The following is a 24773-nucleotide window of genomic DNA, read 5'->3' as shown; positions in this document are numbered from 1 at the left end:
GCTAACTCGTTTGTAATCGCAATATTGCGCATACTTCGGTCGCAATTTTAAGAAGCTAAGATTCACTCCCAGTAGGCGGCGGCTTAGCGTGTGTAACTCTGCTAAATTCGCCTTGCGACCGATCAACTCGGAATGAGGGCCATAGTTATTGCTTAACTAAAGGGTTATTGTTATGAGCCATCTGTTGAATGAGGCTCAGTTGTTGTTCATACTGTTAACTGGGTATGGTTATCACAAGTTGTACGGTGTGATTGGTGTGGCTGGTATGAGTCTTACCCTGGATTCCAAATCCTTTCCTAGTAATGTCAGCTCTTCCGGGCACAGTTTCGCTAACTGAGGTCTGGAGGAGGGGCATAGAGGGAGGAGCCAGTGCACACCAGATATAGTACCTAATCTTTCTTTTAAGAGTGCACAGTCTCCTGCGGAGCCCATCTATACCCCATGGTCCTTACGGAGTACCCAGCATCCACTACGGACTACAAGAAATAGAATTACCGGTGAGTAAATTCTTATTTTTCTGTTCATTTGTGTTGAATGCTGCCGTGAAAACTTTATTTCATTTATTCACTGGAAAAGCTGTCTTTGGATCTTGATTCAACACCTAGACACTACACCAATACACCCCTCTACCAAGCTAATTACCCTATATCAGTGACTGGGAACCTTTGGCACTCCAGCTGTTGTTGAACTACACATATCAGCATGCCCTGCAACAGTTTTAGCATGGCCAAATATCAAAACTGTAGCAGGGCCTGCTGGAATGTGTAGTTCAACAACAATTGGAGTGCCAAACTGGTTCCTCATCACTGCCCTATATCATCACACAATCTGTCAGATTCTAACTATCATGTATCTAGTATAGTATACAAAACGAAACAAAATTATCTGCTTGGTTAGCACTACTTTTTCCTTTTCTTTAGGTTTGATAAGTGCAGGAGTGAGGTACCTTCACCTTGTCAATCATATTTAGAAGCCACTAAATCTGAAAGCAACTAAGTGCCTAATTAAGACCTGATCGCACTTGTACAGATTCGCAAGGCAGCTGATTATCGAACGACTGTGCATGTGTACGGAACGTAATGCGTATGTGCAAAGTCAAATTGTGTCCTCTCTCCCCGCTGCCACTGTCTACAATGAGGGGGGGTTGGCGGGCAAGTGCAGTTTGGAAACATTTACTAAAAGCGCTGAAGATATTATTAACTCTCGTGGACTCCTATAATTAAAAACACACTCTTCTGCTGTAGCTCCCATAGTAATCTACTTGCTTCAACTACCTTTAAAATAATTTAGCTGCCATCAGTTTAGACTTTCGTGGTGCAGGATGAAACTGTCACGGCCAGCGAGGCAGGAAGACGGAGCTTACCTGTCCGCACGCTGTGGCCGTACCTTGTTGGTGCTATGACTGGTGGGCAGGCGGCATGGGGCAGGGTGCAGAGCAAGACTCTCAGCGGCTGTGTTCTGTCTGTGCTGGGCTCAGGGCGCAGCCATCTTGGTGCTAACCATGTGACTCTGCTGGACCAAACAGAGACATGTTTCTGCTAATCCTGCTGCAGCCAATCCTAGGTAAGGGCAAGGGATTTCTTGGAGCATTCTGGGGCATTCTGATGTCAGTACGTCTTCTGCAGCCTATTTGCAAGTTAGTTCTCTGACTCCCAGTTTCCAGAGTTTGCCTTTTGTTACTGGTTCCAGTTAATTTAACAAACGCTATCTCGAGACTCTTTACCCATTTGGTCCCTATGCTCCTGGTCTGAAAACAGCTCCGTGAAGTCCAACTGCCGGCGCTGATCCGCCATAGTCTCCTCCATCACTGTTCAGTCCGCGAGAGTCGGCACAGCAATGGATCAAGGCATACCGGTTCCTATGTCTCCTCTGTAGTCGTCAGTTCGGACCATTGGTTTCGACTCACCCTCCTTTTTTCGTCACTGTCTTTGTCTTCATGTGAAGGAACTTTATTCAGCCAACCTGCTTGCATCCCGGAGAGACAGCCTTCCAATCAGAATCAAGCACTGAGACACCAAGTCCAGCCACCACCTCGGTGCTAACTAAAGACCCAGTCCAAACAGCCCACTTCAATTCCGGAGAGTTTGCCATCCAGCCTGAACCCAGCGCGGAGTCACCAGCCCCAGCTAGTATACTTCTGACAGTTTGCACTGACCTCATGGATCTGACTGGAGCTCAGGCCTTGAGTATGGACCTCTTACAAACCATCGCTGCCCGGTTGGAAGGGTTGGAAGCAACCCAGTGACAATTAACTCAGTGTCTACAAGAGATGTCGTTACAAGATTCTTTCCAGTACTCGTGGGATAGAGCACATCCCTCAGTTCAGACCAATGGCTTGGATAGTCAGACCATCTCTTCTCCAGCTGTCTCGGCTTCACCTCATTTGCGGCTGACAACTTCCAACAAGTTTGACAGGAATCCCAAGCAATGTCACGGCTTCCTAAATCAATGCGATGTGCATCTCACCCTACAACCTGGCCATTTCCCTACATCCAAGAAGAAGGTAGCTTACATTGTCTCCTTGTTGACCAGTTCAGCTCTAGAGTGGGTTTCTTCCCTGTGGGAGAGGGACGATCCTATACTAAACGATCATACCAGATTCATGTCTACATTTTGAAAGATATTTGACGGAAGAGTTTCTTCAGCGTCTTCAGAAATCATGTGTCTCCGCCAGGGGAACAGAACCGTAGGTCAATATGTCAATATGTCGTACAATTTCTTGCCTCAGAGCATGGGTGGAATGAGGAAGCATTAATTTCTACATTTTAGAATGGACTATCTGAGCGCCTGAAAGATGACCAAGCAACACAAAATTTTCCCACTAAGTTAGATGACCTGATCTCGCTATGTAATAAAGTGGATTTGAGATTCCAAGAACATCAGGTCGAGAAGGGTTGGAGTGAACGATTTAGGCCACGGGTTACTCCTCCTCCTCCTCCACCACCACCAATCTTGTCAGCTACTGATTCTACAGAGGAGCACATGTAAATCAATTTGAGCCAGTCTGACACTGGAGGAGCGGCTGAAGCGCTGCTGCGAGAATTTGTGCATGTACTGTGGGGACTCTGGTCATCTTGTTGCTTCTTGCCTACGGAGGCCCGGAAACTTCCACTCTTAACTGGTCCAGGAGAAGCCAAGTTAGGAGTAATTAACCATTCCCCAAAGAAATCCGAGTCCGAGATTCTAGTCACACTGGAGTGTTCACAAAAGGTTCTTTTTGTGTCTTCTCTTTTAGATTCCAGAGCCGGAGGAAATATCTTCACAGCAGGACTCGTCCAGAAACACCAAATTCCTACTCTGTTCCTGGATCAGGGCATTGTTCTTACTGCAGTCGATAGCAAGCGTATCTCCAATGGAGCCATCCTTCTTCAAACTCTACCACTTTGTCTTCGTATTGGGGTACTCCATGTTGAACAGATAGGACTCTTAGTAATTACTAAAGTATCTCATTAAATAGTCCTCCGCCTTCCTTGGGTTCAAAAATACAACCCCTGGATTGACTGGGAGACTATGCAAATTCTCTCATCGGGAAAGACTTGCTTCTCGGCTTGTTTATACAAGACTCGGCCTATCCGTAGTACCGATTGTGATCTTCCAACTAATGCCAGGGAAGATGCCACTTCGGGGGAAAATTTACTATTTGTCAGCCCCAGAGACTAAGTCGATGTCTGACTATATTCGGGAAAACTTAAGTAAGGGGTTCATTCACCATCCACATTGCCTGCTAGTGCTGGTGTTTTTTTTGTGAGCAAGAAGGATGGAGGCTTCCATCCCTGCATAGACTATAGGGGATTGAATGAGATCACCATAAAAAAAATTGATACCCATTACCGCTGATTATGGAACTTTTTAATAGGGTCAAAGGATCTTCACTTTTAAACTAGATCTGAGGGGTGCCTACAACCTAATACGAAATCGTAATGGAGACGAATGGAAGATGACATTCAATACTAGAGATAGGCACTACGGATACCTAGTAATGCCATTTGTACTCAGCAATGCTCCTGCCATCTTCCAAAATGTTGTAAATGAGATCTACCACCCATGCTCTACAAATCCGTAGTAGTTTATCTGGATGATATTTTAATTTTTTCATCAAACGTCTAGTCCCACCAGCAACAAGTCTGAGAGGAACTTCGGAGTTATGGGAGAACTAGCTTTACTGCAAACTGGAAAAGCGTGTTTTTGAGGTGAACTGTATTCCATTCCTCGGTCATATAATCTCTGCCTCTGGTCTACAGATGGATTCTGAAAAAGTTCTGGCTATTCTCAACTGGGCTCAGCCTACTGCACTTCGCGCCGTACAAAGATTCTTAGGATTTCCCAATTATTATTGCAAATTCATTAAAGGTTTCTCTACTATGGTTGCCCCCATTATGGCTCTAACCCATAAGGGAGCTAACCCTTCACGTTGGTCACCGGAAGCTGTCTCTACCTTTCAATCACTCATGCAATCTTTCCTCATTGCACCAGTCCTCTACCAGCTGGATATTAACAAGGCATTTATTCTGGACGTTGATGCTTCTTCCGAAGCAGTAGGAGCAGTACTATCTGAAAGAGCTCCTGATAATTCTCTACATCCTTGTGGGTATTTTTCAAGGAAATTCTTGCCCGCCGAAAAGAACTATACCATTGGTGAACAGGAACTATTAGCAGTGAAACTTGCTCTGGAAGAGTGTTGATACCTTCTAGAGGGGTCCTCACACCCGTAACACTGACCACAAGAACCTCATATTTCGGAAAAATCTTCACTACTTCAACCCCAGGCTCGCTCGTTGGGCTCTCTTTTTCTGATGTTACATTTTCATTGTATCATATCGACCTGGTTCACAGAATAAATAAATGGATGCACCCTCTCGTTCTCTCAGTTCGGAAGGAAGCCCAGAACTTCAACCTCCAACTCCCGTCTTAAATCCCACAGTCTTTGCAGCAACCATTATTCGGGTGGTCTTCAGTATGCCAACTGACGGGATCCCGGCGCACAGTATACTGGAGCTGGAATTCCGATAGCTGGCATACCGACACTTATTCTCCCTCGTGGGGGTCCATGACCCCCCTGGAGGGATAATAAAATAGCGTGGCGTGCGTAGCACATCGAGCCCGCAGGGGGCTCATTTGCGCTCGCCACACTGTTGGTAAGCCGGCGGTCGGGCTCCCGGCGCCGGTATGCTGGTCACCGGGAGCCCGACCGCCGGCATACCATACTGAAGCCCATTATTCAACCTCCTACAGGAAAAACATTTGTTCCACCAGACCTTCGAAAGAAACTTCTTCTTTGGGTTCACGCATCCCAATTTTCCGGATATGTCAGAATCCATAAGACTCTAGCGTTTGTACACCGATCTTAATGGTAGCACTCTATGAGATCCGTTGTGACTAACTTTGTATCCTCTTGCATCAAGTACTCTCAGCATAAAACACCTCATCAAGCTCCTTTAGGACCATTGCAACCTCTTCCTGTTCCTCAGCACCCCTGGACACACTTGTCTATGGACTTCATCACAGACTTACCCAGCTCACAAGGTTTCAATACAATCTGGGTGATTATTGATCGCTTTTCAAAGATGGCCCATTTAATTCCCCTCAAGTGTCTCCCCACTGCTCTGGAGTTGCCCCAACTTTTCATTTCCATTATGTTTAAATTACATGGATTACCTTCAGAGATTATTTCTGATCAAGGAGTTCAATTTGTGGCTAAATGTTGGAAGTCCCTCCACAGCATATCACCCTCAGACTAAAGGTCAAACAGAGAGAGTAAATCAAGATTTGGAAGCCTTTTTACATATTAATTTATCATCACAAGATGATTGGGTTGAGCTATTACCCTGGGCCGAGTTTGCCCATAATAACTCTTATCATTCTGCTTCCAAAACTACTCCGTTCTTCGCTTGTTATGGGATGCATCCCCGAGTTCCAGAATTTTTAAGTTTACCCACTAAGGATCTTTCAGCAGTTAAAGCCTCGATTCAGCAGTTCTCTAATAACTGGAAATGTGTACAGCACATTCTGCTCTTCGCAAGTCCTCTAGCCGGTATAAGTTTTTGTCCGACAAGAAAAGACGTGCTGTACCCAGTCTTAACGTGGAAGATCTGGTGTGGCTGTCTACTCGGAACTTGAGGCTTCAGGTTCCTTCTATGAAGTTTGCCCCCTGTTTCATTGGACCATTCCCTATAGAAAAGGTCATCAATCCGGTTGCCTTCAAACTCAAGCTCCCTCCATACTTACAAGTCTCTAACTCCTTCCATATTTCCCTTCTTAACCCTTTAGTCCTTAATCATTTTCAAAGAAACCTTCCATGACCTCCTAGATGAGTTGTGTTCAAGGTAAAACAAATTTTGGACTCTTGTAGATGTTTTGGCCACCTACAGTATTTGCTGGACTGGAGAGGTTATGGTCCTGAAGAGCGGACCTGAGTCAACGCCACAGACGTTCATGCTCCTGCTTTAGTTCGAAAATGTCATTCTCGGAAACCCAAGAAATCATGGAGGTGTCCAGAGGCCACCCCAAAAGGGGGGTACTGTCACGGCCAGTCGGGCAGGGAGCTAGAGCTTACCTGTCTGCCCGCTGTGGCCGTTCCCTCAGCGGTGCTTTGGCAGGCAGAGGTGACTGGTGGCAGCGGGTGGCCGGTTGGTGGCATGGGGCAGGGAGCAGAGCAAGACTCTGAGCGGCTGTGTACTCGCGGCGCCGGACTCAGGGTGCTGCTATCTTGGTGATAACCATGTGACTTGGCTGGACCAATCAGAGACATACTGCTGCTAATCCTGCTGTAGCCAATCCCAGGTAAGCGCAAGGTATTTCTTGGAGCATTCTGGGGCATTCTGATGTCAGCGCAACGTCTTCTGCAGCCTGTTTGCAAGTTAGTTTTCTGACTCCCAGTTTCCAGAGTTCGCCTCTTGTTCCTGGTTCCAGTTAATTTAACAAACACTGTCTCCGTTTGGTCCCTATGCTCCTGGTCCAAGAATGTCTCTGTGAAGTCCAACTGCTGGCGCCGATCAGCCACAGTCGCCTCCGTCACTGTTCAGCCCGCAAGAGTCTGCACAGCAACAGATCACGGCATACCGGTTCCTACGTCTCCTCTGTAGTCGTCAGTTCGGACCCTTGGTTTCGGCTCACCCTCCTCTTTTCGTCTTTGTCTTCATGCCAAGGAACTTTTATTCAGCCAGCCCAGTTCCAACCCAGAAAGACAGCCTTCCAATCAGAATCAAGCACTGCGACACCAAGTCAGCCACCTCAGTGCTAACTAAAGACTCAGTCCAAACAGCCCGCTTCCATTCCGGAGAGTCCGCCATCCAGCTGAACCCAGCTCAGAGTAACCAACCCAGCTAGTATCCTTCTGACAGAAGATCAGTCCACTCACTGGGACATCAATCAAGCAATGATACATCCTTTTGTAGTACAGGTATCCATATTCAATTGAATACAAAAGTTTTTGTTACAAAGAAAACTTTTTTAATTCAAGCACAATGAAAAGCAAATATTGCAAAAGGATTTAAAAAATTTTATGAAAGGTCAGTACAAGAACAGGAAAAACACCCACCAGCCCATAGCAACCAATGAAATGGCAGCTTTTATCTGATAAATAACTTCTGTCAACTCCTTCACTTTCCAAATACCTGGATTGTCAATGCATGCAAGGTCAATTCCCTACCATCACCACAGGGACACATTTATACTGGTCCCAGTGGCCGTGGCATTAAATCCTCAACTAGTCATATGTAAACATAGATCCCCTTTAGTTGCGTGGTTTACGCTTTTTGCGTCTATTTTTTTTTAACCCTGTGGATGCCTACATGGAAAGAGGCTTCCTGGGACCTGTAGTTCCACAGCAAAAGACAATATTTATTTCTTTCTTATTTTTGACACTTTATATGGCTATCAGCCTGGCACGCACAGCCCACGGGTACCAGGGTCAGCGACCCTGTCCCTTTGGTGCCTGGAGGCGGTGATCCCTTTATTGGGGCGTCCCCACTCCCCCCAGGGAACCCCGGCCAGGGATGACTAGTTGAGGATTTAATGTCATGACTGCAGGGACCAGCATAAGTATATCCCCCGGCTGTGGCATTATCTCCTTGGCTTGTAAAGCATGGTACTGGTTTAAAAAATACGGGGGGCACCTGCATCCTTCCCCACCTCCCCCCCCCCCCCCCCTGTATTTTTGGAACCAGGACCAGTCTAAGAGCATGGTACTGGTTGTATAAATACTGGGGAACCCCTGTGCAATTTTTCCCAGTATTTTATCAACCAGGACCAGCTCAAAGAGCCCAGGGCTTGTTATGCTTAGGAGAGGGGCTCCACACAATTTTTGGGGAGATTTTTAACTATTTAAATACTGTCCACATTGAAGCCCTGCACGGACCTCATTGATCCACAGGGCTTCATTGTGTTATGTCCAGCAGTGTTTTACTAATCTCTCCCGTAAAAAACTGCCCGACAATACGAATTACATCAATATTGATGAGTTCAAATAAAAAAACATGGTAGTTTAGTAAATTACAGTGTTTTATTTCAAAAAAGTCGCAATCTCAAACGGCCGATTGATCGGCTGACATCGCCAGAAACACGAATGATAGTAAATTTACCTTTTACAGTATTATACTGTGCTGAGAATACAAGTAAATGGATCACTTGATGTGGAATGACCCTAACAGAGATTTAAGGCTAATGTTGGCTGACAAAAGACAATTATATTGGATTGCTAACTTATTCTTTTTCATGTTTAGAACGATTTCATGTTTACCTGTTAAATATACAGAGTAAAGGCAGCTATTATGTCACCTCAGCAGAAATAGTCTCACATAATGCTTCATGCATAAGGTATGTACATTAGTTTCTCAAAAATATTCTGTGTTGCAGACCTCCCAACCATCTCGACAGTGCCGCTCTTCACCCATAGATGTCTCCCTCTCACCTGCTCAGATAGCACTGGGTAAGAAGAACCCTGCATGCCAAAAACAGGGAGTATGCTGTGTGTATATGTCGCATACTTCAAAGCCACGCCCCCATACTGTGAGACCACACCCCTCTTATGTTTGAGCTTCAAATAAGTGTGCACAGCATCCTTCTCCCCACCTCCCAAATGTTAGGAGGTATGGTGTTGGCTATAAGTAATCTTTAATAGAAGGAAAACTAAAATTTACCTTATTAGTATTAGAAAATATTTCATCAGTTAGAATTTCATATCTCGCTTGTAGGCATTCCTGAGCTTTTTCTTTTATGTTTTCATTTTCGTTTGTGTTGTCTGAAGAGTATGTAGAAGGATAAAGAGTTATATAGTACATAAAAGTTTAGTACATTCTTCAGAAGTAATTTGACAGTCCCATATTAATGTGTTTCTTACATATTTTAGCATGTTCAATGAAATCAAGATGCATATTTTATCAATGATTTGTCCTGGATTACAGATGAGCTAACTTGTTGCAGTTCTGTCCACAGATATCTGCACTACTTAGCTGTTAGTTACATTTTTCTGTGATCTAATGGAGTAATCTTAGCAGAATGTGCATTTCCAACGGTATCCAGATGATAGGTCAACGGTCAAAAGGTCGACAGTCAATAGGTCAACACCAAATGATTGACAAGGGGCCTTATTGAGATCTGATCGCTGGGCTGCGTTTTTTTGCTTCCCTGCGATCAGATAGTTGCTGCCTAAAGGGGAAGGGTATAAGGTCTGCATGTGTGCTTTCGTTTTGTAGGAGAGCTGCACAAACATCAGCTGCCCAGGACTTACTCAGCCTCTGCGATTGTTTCCTGCTGATCGGGGACAGAGCTGACGTCAGACACCCTCCCTGAAAACGTCTGATCCCGCCTGCATTTTTCCGGACACTCCTGTAAAACAATCAGTTGCCACCAACAAATGGCCTCTTCCTGTCAATCATCTTGTGTATGCCCATGCATTCGGATTTTTCGCCCCATCCTGTCGCTAGGCGCCGAAGTCGGTCGCTGTTGTGCGACGCGCCGGCACATTGCGGCTCACACGCATGTGCTGTTCAGATCTGATCGCACGCTGTGCGAAAAAGCACAGCAACGATCATATCTGAATTACCCCCAAAGACAAAAGTTCAACAGGTTCAAATGATCAATATGACAACGATTGGCACAACATATGGTTGGCATGAGTTTTTTGGGTTTTTTTTTCATAATGGTAACATGCTGAGTGCTGTGGCAGTGGAATGAGGCATCTTGCTTGAAGCACGGTGAGCGAAGGGATGCAGTACACTAATTGGGGTTCCATGTGCTTCCAGCAGTGATTGATCTTACCATCTGCCTACAGTGCTGCTACAGTGCTTCTTACCACCCACAGTGTCACGATCCTGACTGTAGTTCTCGTATTTGGTGACTTACCCCTGCCATCTGTCCTGGATCCTGTGCCTTTTTGCTCACTGAGATAAACAGCATGCCAATACCATGAGTTTTCTGAGTTTTCTGCCTGGAAGGTAATAGTTAACGAGCTCCACCTGTGGTGATCTTCTGTGTGAGTCTGAATTCAGCAATCTTAAGTTTAGGCCTAAAAGGCCAGCATCCTGTGTTTGCAGAAGTTCAGGCTTCAGTGTTCTCTTGGCCTGCTAGACCTCGCTCCACTTCACAGCCTAGTCTAGAGTACTCACATGACAGTGACTGTTCACCTGACCCAGAGCTGTCCAATCCTGTGCCAGCCTGAGACTCTCTGAATCACCTGACACTGCTCACCAATCACCAAGGACCAGCAAGTATAAGTCTGAAGTCTGGAGTTGGAAACGCTGCCAGTTCCTCGTGTCACACACAGCTGTGTGAGCTTTGAAGCTGAGCTCCCTAAAGGTAACCCTTGTACTTTAGTTCCTGTAAAAACTCTGTTTCTTTGTTACCCAGTTTGGATTACTTTTGTGTTGCCATTGATATCCAGTATTTCCACGAGTCTCAACTTAAAGGCACAGTACAGTATTCCACCATCTCCACTTAAAGGCACAGTACAGTATTCCACCATCTCCACTTAAAGGCACAGTTGCAGTGTTTCATCTTAAAGGCACAGTACAGTGTTCCATAGTCTCCACTTAAAGGCACGGTGCAGTGTTCCACAGTCTCAACTGAAAACCACAGCTGCAGTATTCTACCGTCACAGCCGCAGGGTTCTTCAGCCTTGTACTAGAGTTATAGCCACAGTCATCGTTCTACTTTCAGCTGTGTTTCCAGTTATATCCGGTACCAGCACGCATTACAGTTGCATTCCAGTCTCACCTATACATTCATCCTGCTAGCAAAGTCCCTGGTGATCCAGTGGTCAGGATACGGCTTCCTCTGCCGAGGCCCGGGTTCAATCCCCGGTCAGGGATTGCTCCATCTTCTCACTGATTCCTACAGACCAGCCTAATATTCATATAGTTCTCCAGTTGCCCGCACAGACTGCACTAACACCGGGTTCACAAAACTACAGTCATGACACACAGTGGTATTCCTATATTGCTCTGCACTACTGCATCGTTCTCAAGCTTCAAGGTACATTCGTCACTGGCTTCCAGCAGTGTTGGGTGTTACCATCTGTCCTCAGCGGTATTCCTATATCGCTCTGCATTACTGCATCGCTCTCTAGCTTCAAGGTACATTTGTCACTGGCTTCCAGCTTCCTGCATTCCATTGCTTCCAGCAGTGTTGGGTGTTACCATCTGTCTTCAGCGGTGCTTCATCTCATCACCAGCGGTAGTCACATATCTCCCAGCATTTCATCCCACACATCGGAACACAGTATCCATCGATGCTCACAATCAAACTGTTTCTCTAGTGGTGAGTTCAAGCACAGCTTTCCTCGCACCGGTTCCATCCGGTAGTCTCTGGCAATTCTATATACAATATTTCAACCTCAGTGTATTAGTGCCTATTCCAGTCTCCTGTTTACCATCTACTGTGCAGTACCTGTTGTTCCTCTTTGCAGCGGTTAGCTGTGGCCATGGACTTTCCAAATCCGGATTCCAGCAAAGGACATTGGCCCTCATTCCGAGTTGATCGCTCGCTTGCTGCTTTTAGAAGCAGTGCAAACGCTAAGCCGCTGCCCTGAGGGAGTGTATCCAAGCTTAGCAGAAGTGCGAACAAAAGGTTAGCAGAACAGTGCTGAAATTTTTTTCAAGCAGTTTCAGAGTAGCTGCAGACCTACTCCTTCCTTGTGATCACTTCAGTCTGTTTAGTTCCTGCTTTGACGTCACAAACACGCCCTGCGTTCGGCCAGCCACTCCTGCGTTTTTACCTGACACGCCTGCGTTTTTTAGCACACTCCCGGAAAATGGTCAGTTACCACCCAGAAACACCCACTTCCTGTCAATCACTCACCGATCAACAGAGCGACGGAAAATAGTCCCTAGACCTTGTGTGAAACTGCATAGTTTTTTGTTAAAGTACTTTGCGCATGCCCACTGCGGCCCGTACACATGCACAAAAATGCCAATTTTTAGCCTAATTGATACGCTGCTAACAACGGCAGCTAGCGATCAACTTGGAATTACCCCCTTTGTGATCTTGTTCTGCATAGCCACAGTCTCAAATACCCAATTGCATACTCAGGAACTGTACTGCATTTTTATTCTGCACTCACTGTTGACGCTATCTTTTTGCCAAGAGTTATACTGTGTGTTCAATAAACTATGTTTATAATTTTACTCCGTTGTTGTGGTCACTCCTTTGGGCTCATGGTGCTATAATCATACTGCATGTCTATTAACCTAATTTCACCTCCAAGGTTCACCTACATGCCAACCCCTACAACTGAGGCTTCCCTTAGTCAGCCTCAGCCCTCAGTTGTGACAATTTGCTTCTACTTATCTGGTGAGTTACTTTCCACTATTGGCGGAATGGGCTATACTAGGTATTTTGCCTCCGACTATCCCAGCATAGGGCGAAAGTAAAAATATGTTACTGGTCATTTTAGTGGTTGCCCGCAAATGCATACTACAAATGTGGGCTAACGCACAACCTCCATCTCTCTCCCTATTTAGAAACAAGTTATATTATGCCTTTCACATAGATTGGCTTGATACTACTATGCATAAAGAATCCAAGACAGCTTCATTCTTTCAGCTGTGGGAAGGCTTTATAGATTCCCTAACCCCGGAACCTAAACGCCAAATATATAATTGTTTCCGGCTCATATCTTGGTATGAGACAAGTATATTGTTGGAGGACCATCCAATTTGCTTGTCAACCTCAAGCTAAATTACTGTATGCTATGTATTCGATGAATGGACCAAGGGTTGGAGGGGGGATACTGCTTACCATGCCTACAGTGCATCTGGAAAGTATTCAGAGCGCTTGAAAGTTTTTTGAGATTTTTGCAAATGTATAAAAAAAAAACAATTAAGAGATCACATGTACATAAGTATTCAGTCTTTACTCAATACTTTGTTGATGCCCCTTTGGCCGCAATTACAGCCTCAAGTATTTTTGAATATGGTGCCACAAGCTTGGCACACCTCTCTTTGGGCAGTTTTGCCCATTCCTCTCTGCAGCACCTCTCAAGCTCCATCAGGTTGGATGGGAAGAGTCAGTGCACAGCCATTTTCAGTTCTCTCCAGAGATGTTCAATCGGATTCAAGTCTGGGCTCTGGCTGGGCCACTCAAGGACATTCACAGAGTTGTCCTGAAGCCACTCTATTGATATCTGTGTGCTTAGGGTCATTGTCCTACTGAAAGATGAACCATCGCCCCAGTCTGCGGTCAAGAGCGCAGTGGAGCAGGTTTTCATCCAGGATGTCTCTATACATTGCTGCATTCATCTTTCCCTCTATCCTGACTAGTCTCCTAGTTCCTGCCACTGAAAAACATCCCCACAGCATGTTCCTGACACCACCATGCTTCACTGTAGGGATGGTATTGGCCTGGTGATGAGCGGTGCTCGGTTTCCTCCAAACATGATGCCTTGCATTCATGCCAAAGAGTTCAATCTTTGTCTCATCAGACCAGAGAATTTTGTTTCCCATGGTCTGAGAGTCCTTCAGGTGCATTTTGGCAATCTCTAGGCGGGCTGCCATATGCTTTTTACTAAGGAGTGGCTTCCGTCTGGCCACTCTACCATACAGACAGGCCTGATTGATGGATTGCTGCAGAGATGGTTATCCTTCTGGAATGTTCTCCTCTCTCCACAGAGGAATGCTGTAGCTCTGACAGAGTGACCATAGGGTTCTTGTTCACCTCCCTGACTAGGGCCCTTCTCCCCCTATTGCTCAGTTTAGGCAGCCAGCCAGCTCTAGGAAGAGTCCTGGTGGTTCCAAACCTCTTCCATTTACGGATGATGGAGGCCTCAGTGCTTCAAAGGAGCAGATGTTTTTCTGTACCCTTCCCCAGATTTGTGCCTTGAGACAATCCTGTCTCGGAGGTCTACAGACAATTCCTTTGAATTCATGCTAGGTTTGTGCTCAGACATGCACTGGTCAAGTGTGGGACCTTATATAGACAGGTGTGTGCCTTTCTAAATCATGTCCAATCAACTGAATTTACCACAGGTGGACTCCAGTTAAGCTATAGGAACATCTCAAGGATGATCACTGGAAAAAGGATGCACCTGAGCTCAATTTTGAGCTTCATGGCAAAGGCTGTGAATACTTATGTACACGTGATTCCTTAGTTTTTTATTTTTAAATATATATATATATATATATATATATATAAATTAATATAAAGATGTTACAGAGAAGAATGATAAAACCTCTTGGTGTCACTGGGCCTTTCAAGCAGCAGTGGACATTTGAAACAAACTGTAATACCAAAAGCTACTATATTTTATACATTTATTTATTTTTTCCCTGTGGGGGCCAAATTGTTATATTGTTTTCTGTGGGGGCCAATGTGTGTGTTTTGTTCCTGTGGGGAGCAATGTTTTTTTTATTTATTTCTTGTGCAATGTTTTTCATCTGCACTTGTGTCTGAGTTGAGTCACTGGACACACGCACCAAGAAGTGTATTATAAATGTGTTGGGCATTCTTGTGTGGTTATAGGGGGTTGGCTAATCAGATGCAGACATAACATAGTTTGGGCGTATTGCTGAAAGTGGTTACATATAGAGACGCTGAATTGCTCTCATTGGAGACTATACTCAGACAGATGATCTGCACCTAACATAGGGCTGATGAAAGTTACAATGGTGCGGCTGATGCTGGCATCTAAAGACGCACAAAGCATGACTGCAGCATCTATATACACTGAAAGTGGACATCTTAGTCCTTAAATGTTTGGATGCATGATGTACACTAGGGAAGGGCATTGCAGCGTCATCAGCAAAAAATAACAGACGCAACTGCAGCAAAAGATGCAAGCAAGGCCGCAACTACGTCCAACTCAGATTCAGACCCATTGAGGAGGAATCCTGCCCCCTCAACAGACTCTACCCCCAAAAAAGACCCTGCCCCCTTTAGGGCTGCTTCCATAAATTTTGTGGTCTGGTTTTCCATTCCAATCCACCCCTGCTGGCGTGTCAGGTTGAAGGAGAAAGGGGCCTTTCTACAGCACTCTTGGGGGAAGTTATGTTTTGCACATGTTTTAAAGTGTCCTGCTGTAATAACCACTCAGAGGTGTTCTTTCAATTGATTCATAGGGTATACTTTACCCCAGACAGGCAGCACATAACTTGGTCCTCTCTTTCCAAATATTGCTGGAGGAATTGTGAGGGTATGGCAGATATTTTTTACATATTTTGGCTGTGCCCTTGTATTCATTTGCTTTGGACTGAGGTGTTTGTTATGATTAGTAATGTGACTGGGGTCACCGTCCCAGTAGATACATTAAGTCTATTTGTTTTAATCTCCTTGTAATTAATAGTAACTTTTACACCACATTATATAGTCTAAGTAGTGACCCACCCCAGATTTACTCAGGAGCTGATTTGCTTCACTAAAATCATTAATGCTCGGCTCCCTTATGTCATAAATTAATATTACATACACCTAAAGCTTCCTCGACAAATGCTCTCCAATCTGACTTTTGCCCACTACACTCCTCTGAAACTGCCCTGGTCAAAGTCACTAATGAACAGTGGCGGGCTGGGCCGGGAGGCAGAGTGACAGTCTAATTTTAAGCACTTTGGGCCTGCCAGTAGTCCCTGCAGGGCTGCAGCATGGGCCGTATTGTTGCCAGAAGCAGTGCTCACTAGGATGATAGTGCAGGCCAGCTCTGGCATCTGTGGCTACTGAGTGAAGTGGCTCTGTTACCCTGTCAATTAGTTATTTTACGGACACTGACAGGCTTGCAGACAGCGGTTGTGCCATAGCACCAGCAGACACCCCAGCTCAGCCGGCATGGAGGAATAGTACAGCAGACTGCAGGCACATAGCCCTGTCCCCTCTTGGTTCCTCTCTCCTCCCCTGCCTGCTCAGTGCTTTCTAAGGGCAGGTGGCCAATGGCTATCCTCAATCAGCATTAGACTGCTGCTGAATGGTGAGGAAGGATATTCCAGCACAGCGCCGGCCTGGTCCCAGGAATCCCTGCAATGATTCTAATTCGGCTCATGCTTACTCCTTTCCCAGACTCCAATCCACCTCTAAAACCCAGTACCCTGGCTCCTTCTACTATCCCTGCTTAGTCCTCATTCCTGACTCCCGGCTCCTCCTGGCCACTGCTCACCTCTAACACCCAGCACCCCTTCTCCTGTTCCTACCTCCTCCTCCTATCCCAGCCTACTTCTCCTGTCCCCAACTCTCCTCTGATACCTGATAACCGCCCCCCCCCCTCCACCTATCCCAGCCTACTTCTCCTGTGTACCCAGCTCTCCTCTGATACCTGTACCCAACACCCCTCCTCCCATCTCAGCCTACTTCTCCTGTTCCAGACTCTCCTGTGATACCTGTACCCAGCACCCTTCCTCATCCTATTCCATCCAACTTCTCCTGTGTCCCCAGCTCTCCTCTGATGCTTGTACCCAGCACCCCTCCTTTTTTTAAATCTTCATGTTTCCAAGAAATGTTAAAGGCCAATGACCAATTGTATTCAAACTAACCCACATTATGAACTCTTTCAACAAATCATAATTTGGATATTTCAGTTTAAGAGAGATTATCTGCTTATTTCTTAGAATTTAGGTAAACATGCTATTCATAATATTGAATAATCATGAACGGGATGTAGTTATGTAACCGGCAGTCAGGAGACTGCCGGTCACAATACCGATGGCTACATCTTTTCCACCTCTAAATCCCGACAGTTGGCATGCCGACTAGCAGGGACTATTCACACTCGACACCCGTACAGGGGGAATAGAACCTGTGGCGAGGGCAGCAAGCCACCAACCCTGCAGCGTGGCGAGGGCAGCGAGCCTGCAAGGGGCTTCATTGCATTGCAACCCCCCGCCGGAATTCTGCTGCCGGGGTCCCGCGGTCGATATGCTGACTGCCGGGATCCCCAGTGTCGGTAATGCAAACCCATACCTTGTAACAGATAGAAGTCATCTGTTTGTTAGCTGTAGGAAGCTTTTTGGATTGAAACCTATGGTGAATGCATTTAGGGGGTCATTCCGAGTTGATCGTACGTACTGTAGCAACTTTTTGCTATGCTAAAAAAGTTTCCTGCAAAGCAAGACCAGGGTAAGATTTACTTACCCTGTGCGACAGATCCTGTGTCGATGGTCCCGGAATTGACGTCAGACATCCGCCATCCAAACGCCTGGATCCGCCTGCGTTCACCTCACCACGCCTTGAAAATGGTCAGTTGACGACCTGGAACACTTCCTGCCTGTCAGTCTTCATGTGATCGCTACTGCGATCACTTTCTCCACTGGCGGCGGCGTGTGCAATGCCTCCACCGTGCATGCACATTTCCGACCCGCTCGCACTGCAGTGAAGAACCGCTGCGTGCGAACAGGTCGGAATGACCACCTAACTCTGTAACCTCTGGTTTGCTGTAATACATTTTATTGGAACATGAAGTAAACTTTATAATTACAAATTAATCAATCAAGTTATTACCTTTTTAATATAATGAAAGTTGGTTGAAATGTGTTATGTTTGATGAGAATTGATACTGCTCTCTAATCTTATAGAGTATGTGCCAATATAACAAATCACATTTTCTCTAAGTGAAAAAAAAGTTTAAACAATATCTGCAGGGTAAACATAACAATACATATTTTCCACATTTAAATGGATAATTATTATCTATCTGCAGAATTTAATAGATTGATAAAAAAAAAAAAAAAAGATTAAATTTGGCAAACTTTTTAAGCCTCAAAACTAAATTGACTTGTTAGGTTTTAAATTAAGCTAACTATATTTTATATTCTACCTATACTAGTCATTTATGGTTTCCAACCGTGCATTATCTCTTGAATGACTATTTAAAGCTTTTCTAGAAAACACGAATGCAGATTATTACACATAAATACAAAGAATAAGTAAAGGCGACGACCTCAGAGATTTACATGATGACTACTATACATTTAGTTTCTACTGCTTTAAATAAGCAATTAACAACAAATGAATAAAACATACCGCATTTATCCATTGCGACCAGCTCAAATAATTGTTGTTTAAGTTCTTCATCACTAAAATAGTCCACTTTCATTTGATAAAGACTTCCATATCTCAAATGAATGATACATTTTGTTGTAGATTCATAGTTTCCCACAATTCCTTTCCTATTAAATATTAAAACAAATAAACATTCTGCTACATATATCCATCATTCATGTAAGTTATTACTTAACATTTTTAAGCCACAGCAAGAAAACTCAGTAACAGGATAACTAATCAATGATCATAACATTACATTCAACTTTGCATGCATTTTGCATACTGTATGTGCAGTACTAGCCATTGGTAGATGCCTACAACTTGGTAGATGCATAGCAGATATAAGAAAGGAGGTTAGGGCACACTTGATTCGAAAACCGGAGCAGGTTTTATTGAATATAACAGAATAAACGCGAGTGAAGACAAACAGTCAATATGATAAGTTAACAATCTCTCTGGGGCTACGTACTCTACAGGCGTACGGCACTGTGATGCTCCAATAACACAATGACATACTTGTGCACATGCAGATTATTTTATAGAGGCATGTAAACAAGTCTTGCACCTCTAGCCTACACAATCTAACATTTAACAAATAAACTTAAAGCAAAGTGGGAATACTGGATACTAGTGTATGAACCTCAAGGGTGTGGATAAACCCAAAACACTTCTTGTGGATATTGGTGAAGGACTAAGACCTCAAACAGCATCAAACAGAGATGCGATACAATTGCATTCTCCCATTTGTCTGACAAGAGCGCATGCACAGGGATTGTGTGCACAAACTTTGAAATTGCAGTCACATCCCACAAGGATGTGAGCCGCAACATGACTGACAGCAGCGAACGTTGGGTGGGCGACGAAGTGGCGTTAGGGAGGCGTGTCGGCAAAAATGCAGACGTGTCCAAAGCATTTTCTGTGCAGCTGCATAATGTCACACGTAGCCATTCCGATAAAAAAAAAATAGTGGTTGGTGCACCTGCCTTCACAGCTAGGCTGGGAAGGCAGGGGTAGACCATAGCTTCATGCGACCACAATCTAATTGCAGTGCATTCACAATTAGATTGCAATCGCATCGTGGGGGGGCCTTCTCATGCTGGTCATCCTTGCCCTGCGTTGGCCGACCCTCAGCTGAGATTTTTTCAGTCACAGTTTCTGCTAAAAAAAAGGGGGAATTACGGATGCGCTGTGTTCCAGGAAATAAATTGAACGATGAGAGCCAACAATTTAAGTATATAAATTTATTAATAATAAAACCACATAAATGACCTTAAAAAATCCAATCAAGAACACCTCTAAATGCTTCGTTTATAGATGTCTGGTGAGCATATGTTAACAGTTGTTATGAGTAAAGATAATGTCCATAATTTGCAAAGCACTGATAATAATTAGGCTGATAGCCGGCAAATGGAATTCAGGTGCAGTCTCGGAGTGTAACAGGCTGTATTTAGCTGGAATAAACGGCTGGCAGGTAAGTAACAGACTCAGTCCCGGAATAGTGGGTGTATAATATCACCAGACCTGAGATGAATGTTTTACCTCTCGGATGGGCTGGCGGCGGGCCGAGCATCCTCGGCCAGATGTCCTGCAGTGCCCACTTGCGCTATGCAGCGTAGTAGAGGTAAAGGTGACCACAGGGATATTGGAAGGAGATCCAGCGATGTGTTGTAAGGCCGTAGCCGGCGGCAGTAAACAGGCTTGGAGACACACGCTGAAACAGTGCAAAGCTGTGTATCGTAGAGACACCTAGATTGAGGTGAGCTGAGGGCGGAGTCCTAACGTGTTTCGTCACGCTCCACGTGACTTTGTCAAAGGTATACTCCTGCCTAGGGCTGGCCAGTATTTAAAGCCAGTCTATCAATTTCACCTACTGTCCATAATCAATATTAGATGCAAGTTTCACAAGTGTTGGCTCTCATCAAAAAATCAAACAATACAAATAAGAAACACAGATAAAAGTATTCAGAAACTGTCAGTATCATAAAATAAACATACATTGTTTATATATTACAAAGGGCATATATATCACCATATATATTAGTAAAATATAGTAGAATTGTGCTAAAGAGGATCAGTGATTCACAATTTAAGATACATTATTAAAGAATCATCGGTGTCTGACCAGTAACTTAATAAGTATAGTTAGAGTCTCTCATTTATAACGTAGAGACAAAGATGCGAGAAAAGGATAAAAATTATAAGTACTAGATTCCCAATCCTAAAAGATCATTATCACTCTATAGAAATGGAGAGGAGGATAATACAGATATCAAGAAAGCAACATAAAAATAAATAAATAACGCAAAACAAGAATTCTTAGGGGACCCGGTAAGGTATATCATCTGGATTCGAACTCATGGTCCCCTTCTATATAGCGGGTCTGTGGCTTAACCCTCTACGCCACTCGGGCCGCTATGAGAGGAATAGATACAATTAAGACAGTTAAAGATAAGTAGTGGAAGGGGAGGGAAAAGAGACTACAGCGGGTAAAACATTTAAATATAAAGAGGAAGACTTCTTTAAATGTATATATAGAGGACTGCGGCTTTTATCAATGCCTCAAAGTACACTCTAAATTGCGTTCCGCAGTAGATTGGACTATGAACGTATATCAAATTGCATGTGCAGATCAGCAAATAGACAACAAAAGAACTATTGCAATTAATAAATGAACGTATCTCAAAACGTATCTCAAAACGTATTTGTAGTTATTCTGAATATAAGAACAGGTCATACATTGTTTAGCACCACATTTGAAACAACCCGTGGTTTTAGAGTGCCACTGTGTAGAATCAACTGAAGTTGTATTAGCTGTTGTGTTTCTTTTGTCAGTGAAAAGACTCGGTGCAAGCGATTGCTGTAGGTTATTGGATCTCTTAAAGATCACAAACGGTGTGTCACTAAGTTCTACCCTAAGGACTTGATCTGTAAGGAGAATGGGATAGTTGTTGCGTATGATGCTTCTGATTTTCAATGAGGAGCTATTGAATTGTGACGAAAAATGTGGTTGGTCTCGCATTATTGGATTCACAGACTAGGAACTCTGGTACCACGGGGGTTGAATGAATGCATTGAATTTGATCTTTAATTCTTACTACTCTGCAAATCAGTTATAAGTGGTCAACTGTCCTCCAGAATCCCTGTTGTTCATCTTCTATCTATTACAGATGGATCACTTACTTGGACAATGGGCCATATTTATTTATTATTATTAAGCTTATACATTTTTTTCCTTCTGTATATAGTAATTAATGCATTTATTCAATCTCCCTGTCTATAGGTAAATTATGAGTGGTCTCTTCTTCACTATATCCTTAGGTCGCTATCACATGATACTTATTATGATATAACACCCCCGATGACATTTGTCATTCATAGTCCAATCTACTGTGGAACGCAATTTAGAGTGTACTTTGAGGCATTGATAAAAGCCGCAGTCCTCTATATATACATTTAAAGAAGTCTTCCTCTTTACATTTAAATGTTTTACCCGCTGCAGTCTCTTTTCCCTCCCCTTTCCCTCCTTATCTTTAACTGTCTTAATTGTATCTATTCCTCTCATAGCTGTCATGACTGTGGTTTTGTGAACCCGGTGTTAGTGCAGTCTGTGCGGGCAACTGGAGAACTATGTGAATATTAGGCTGGTCTGTAGGAATCAGTGAGAAGAAGGAGCAATCCCTGACCGGGGATCGAACCCGGGCCTCGGCAGAGGAAGCCGTATCCTGACCACTGGATCACCAGGGACTTTGCTAGCAGGATGAATGTATAGGCGAGACTGTACTGGATATAGTGTCACAGGAGTAGGTGCTTATGTACTCGAGGTTACTGGCAAGATGGTAAGATGGACTGGTTACTGGTGAGACTGGGATGCAACTGTAATGCGTGCTGGTACCGGATATAACTGGAAACACAACTGAAAGTAGAACGATGACTGTGGCTATAACTCTAGTACGAGGCTGAAGAACCCTGCGGCTGTGACGGTAGAATACTGCAGCTGTGGTTTTCAGTTGAGACTGTGGAACACTGCACGGTGCCTTTAAGTGGAGACTATGGAACACTGTACTGTGCCTTTAAGATGAAACACTGCAACTGTGCCTTTAAGGGGAGATGGTAGAATACTGTACTGTGCCTTTAAGTTGAGACTCGTGGAAATACTGGATATCAATGGCAACACAAAAGTAATCCAAACTGGGTAACAAAGAAACAGAGTTTTTACAGGAACTAAAGTACAAGGGTTACCTTTAGGGAGCTCAGCTTCAAAGCTCACACAGAGCTGTGTGTGACACGAGGAACTGGCAGCGTTTCCAACTCCAGCCTTAAGACTTATACGTCCTGGTCCTTGGTGATTGGTGAAAAGTGTCATGTGATTCAGAGAGTCTTAGGTTGGCACAAGATTGGACAGCTCTGGGTCAGGTGAACAGTCACTGTCATGTGAGTACTCTAGACTAGGCTGTGAAGTGGAGCGAGGTCTAGCAGGCCGAGAGAACACTGAAGCCTGAACTTCTGCAAACAAACAGAGAATGCTGGCTTTTAGGCCTAAACTTCAGATTGCTGAATTCAGACTCACACCGAAGATTAATCACAGGTAGAGCTCGTTAACTATTACCTTCCAGGCAGAGAACTCAGGAAATTTATGATGCTGACAAGCTGTTTATCTCAGAGAGCAAAAAGACACAGGATCCAGGACAGATGGCAGGGGTAAGTCACCAAATACGAGAACTACAGTCAGGATCGTGACTATAGCGGCCCGAGTGGCGTAGAGGGTTAAGCCACAGACCCGCTATATAGAAGGGGACCATGAGTTCGAATCCAGATGATATACCTTACCGGGTCCCCTTAGAATTCTTGTTTTGCGTTATTTATTTATTTTTATGTTGCTTTCTTGATATCTTTATTATCCTCCTCTCCATTTCTATAGAGTGATAATGATCTTTTAGGATTGGGAATCTAGTACTTATAATTTTTATCCTTTTCTCGCATCTTTGTCTCTACGTTATAAATGAGAGACTCTAACTATACTTATTAAGTTACTGGTCAGACACAGATGATTCTTTAATAATGTATCTTAAACTGTGAATCACTGATCCTCTTCAGCACAATTCTACTATATTTTACTATTATATATGGTGATATATATGCCCTTTGTAATATATAAACAATGTATGTTTATTTTATGATACTGACAGTTTCTGAATATTTTTATCTGTTTCCTATTTGTATTGTTTGGTTTTTTGATGAGAGCCAACACTTGTGAAACTTGCATCTAATATTGATTATGGACAGCTGGTGAAATTGATAGACTGGCTTTAAATACTGGCCAGCCCTAGGCAGGAGTATACCTTTGACAAAGTCACGTGGAGCGTGACGAAACGCGTTAGAACTCCGCCCTCAGCTCACCTCAATCTAGGTGTCTCTACGATACACATCTTTGCACTGTTTCAGCGTGAGTGTCTCCAAGCCTGTTTACTGCCGCCGGCTACGGCCTTACAACACATCGCTGGATCTCCTTCCAATATCCCGGTGGTCACCCTTACCTCTACTACGCTGCATAGCGCAAGTGGGCACTGCAGGACATCTTGCCGAGGACGCTCGGCCCCCCGCCAGCCCATCTGAGAGGTAAAACATTCATCTCAGGTCTGGTGATATTATACACCCACTATTCCGGGACTGAGTCTGTTACTTACCTGCCAGCCGTTTATTCCAGCTAATCACAGCCTGTTACACTCCGAGACTGCACCTGAATTCCATTTGCCGGCTATTAGCTCAATTATTATCAGTGCTTTGCAAAATATGGACATCATCTTTACTCATAACAACTGTTAACATATGCTCACCAGACATCTATAAACGGAGCATTTAGAGGTGTTCTTGATTGGATTTTTTAAGGTCATTTATGTGGTTTTATTATTAATAAATTTATATACTTAAATTGTTGGCTCTCATTGTTCAATTTATTTCCTGGAACACAGCGCATCCGTAATTCCCCTTTTTTTTTCTTACTCATCTTGTCAACACCACACATAGTGTTCACGGATGTGCAGTCTTCCAGGACAATATTAAATTTGACATTCATTTTATGTGTATATATATTTTTTGGGGCACTATATACTGTAGCAGTCAGTTGTTTCTTTTCATGACAGTTTCTGCTAAGATTGCAGAAATTGCGACTGATGCTGAATAAGGTCCTTGGGGGCTGATTCAGACCTGTTCGGTGCTGGCCATTTTTGCCCAGCAGCGATCAGGTCTGAACTGCGCATGCGCCGGCGCCGCAGTGCAATGGCTCATAGCAGACAGCCGACGTCTGTCGTAGCCCTGTTATC

General features: G+C 44.2%; 1 protein-coding gene across 2 annotated transcripts in view; it reads right to left on the bottom strand.

Annotated features, from left to right (window-relative positions):
- Positions 1-24773, bottom strand: part of LOC134927206 (uncharacterized) — a 605974-nt gene that overhangs the window by 358642 nt on the left and 222559 nt on the right. For both annotated transcript variants that reach the window (XM_063921361.1, XM_063921370.1), the window contains exons 7-8: positions 18433-18578; positions 9138-9238 (exon numbers count right to left, since the gene is read on the bottom strand). In XM_063921361.1, the coding sequence (XP_063777431.1) occupies positions 9138-9238; positions 18433-18578 (247 nt within the window). The remainder of the gene's footprint in view (positions 1-9137; positions 9239-18432; positions 18579-24773) is intronic.

Source organism: Pseudophryne corroboree, chromosome 1 (assembly GCF_028390025.1).
Source record: "Pseudophryne corroboree isolate aPseCor3 chromosome 1, aPseCor3.hap2, whole genome shotgun sequence".
NCBI lineage: Eukaryota > Metazoa > Chordata > Amphibia > Anura > Myobatrachidae > Pseudophryne > Pseudophryne corroboree.
Note: the sequence above shows the minus strand (reverse complement) of the source record. Positions and strands in the feature narration are given on the sequence as shown.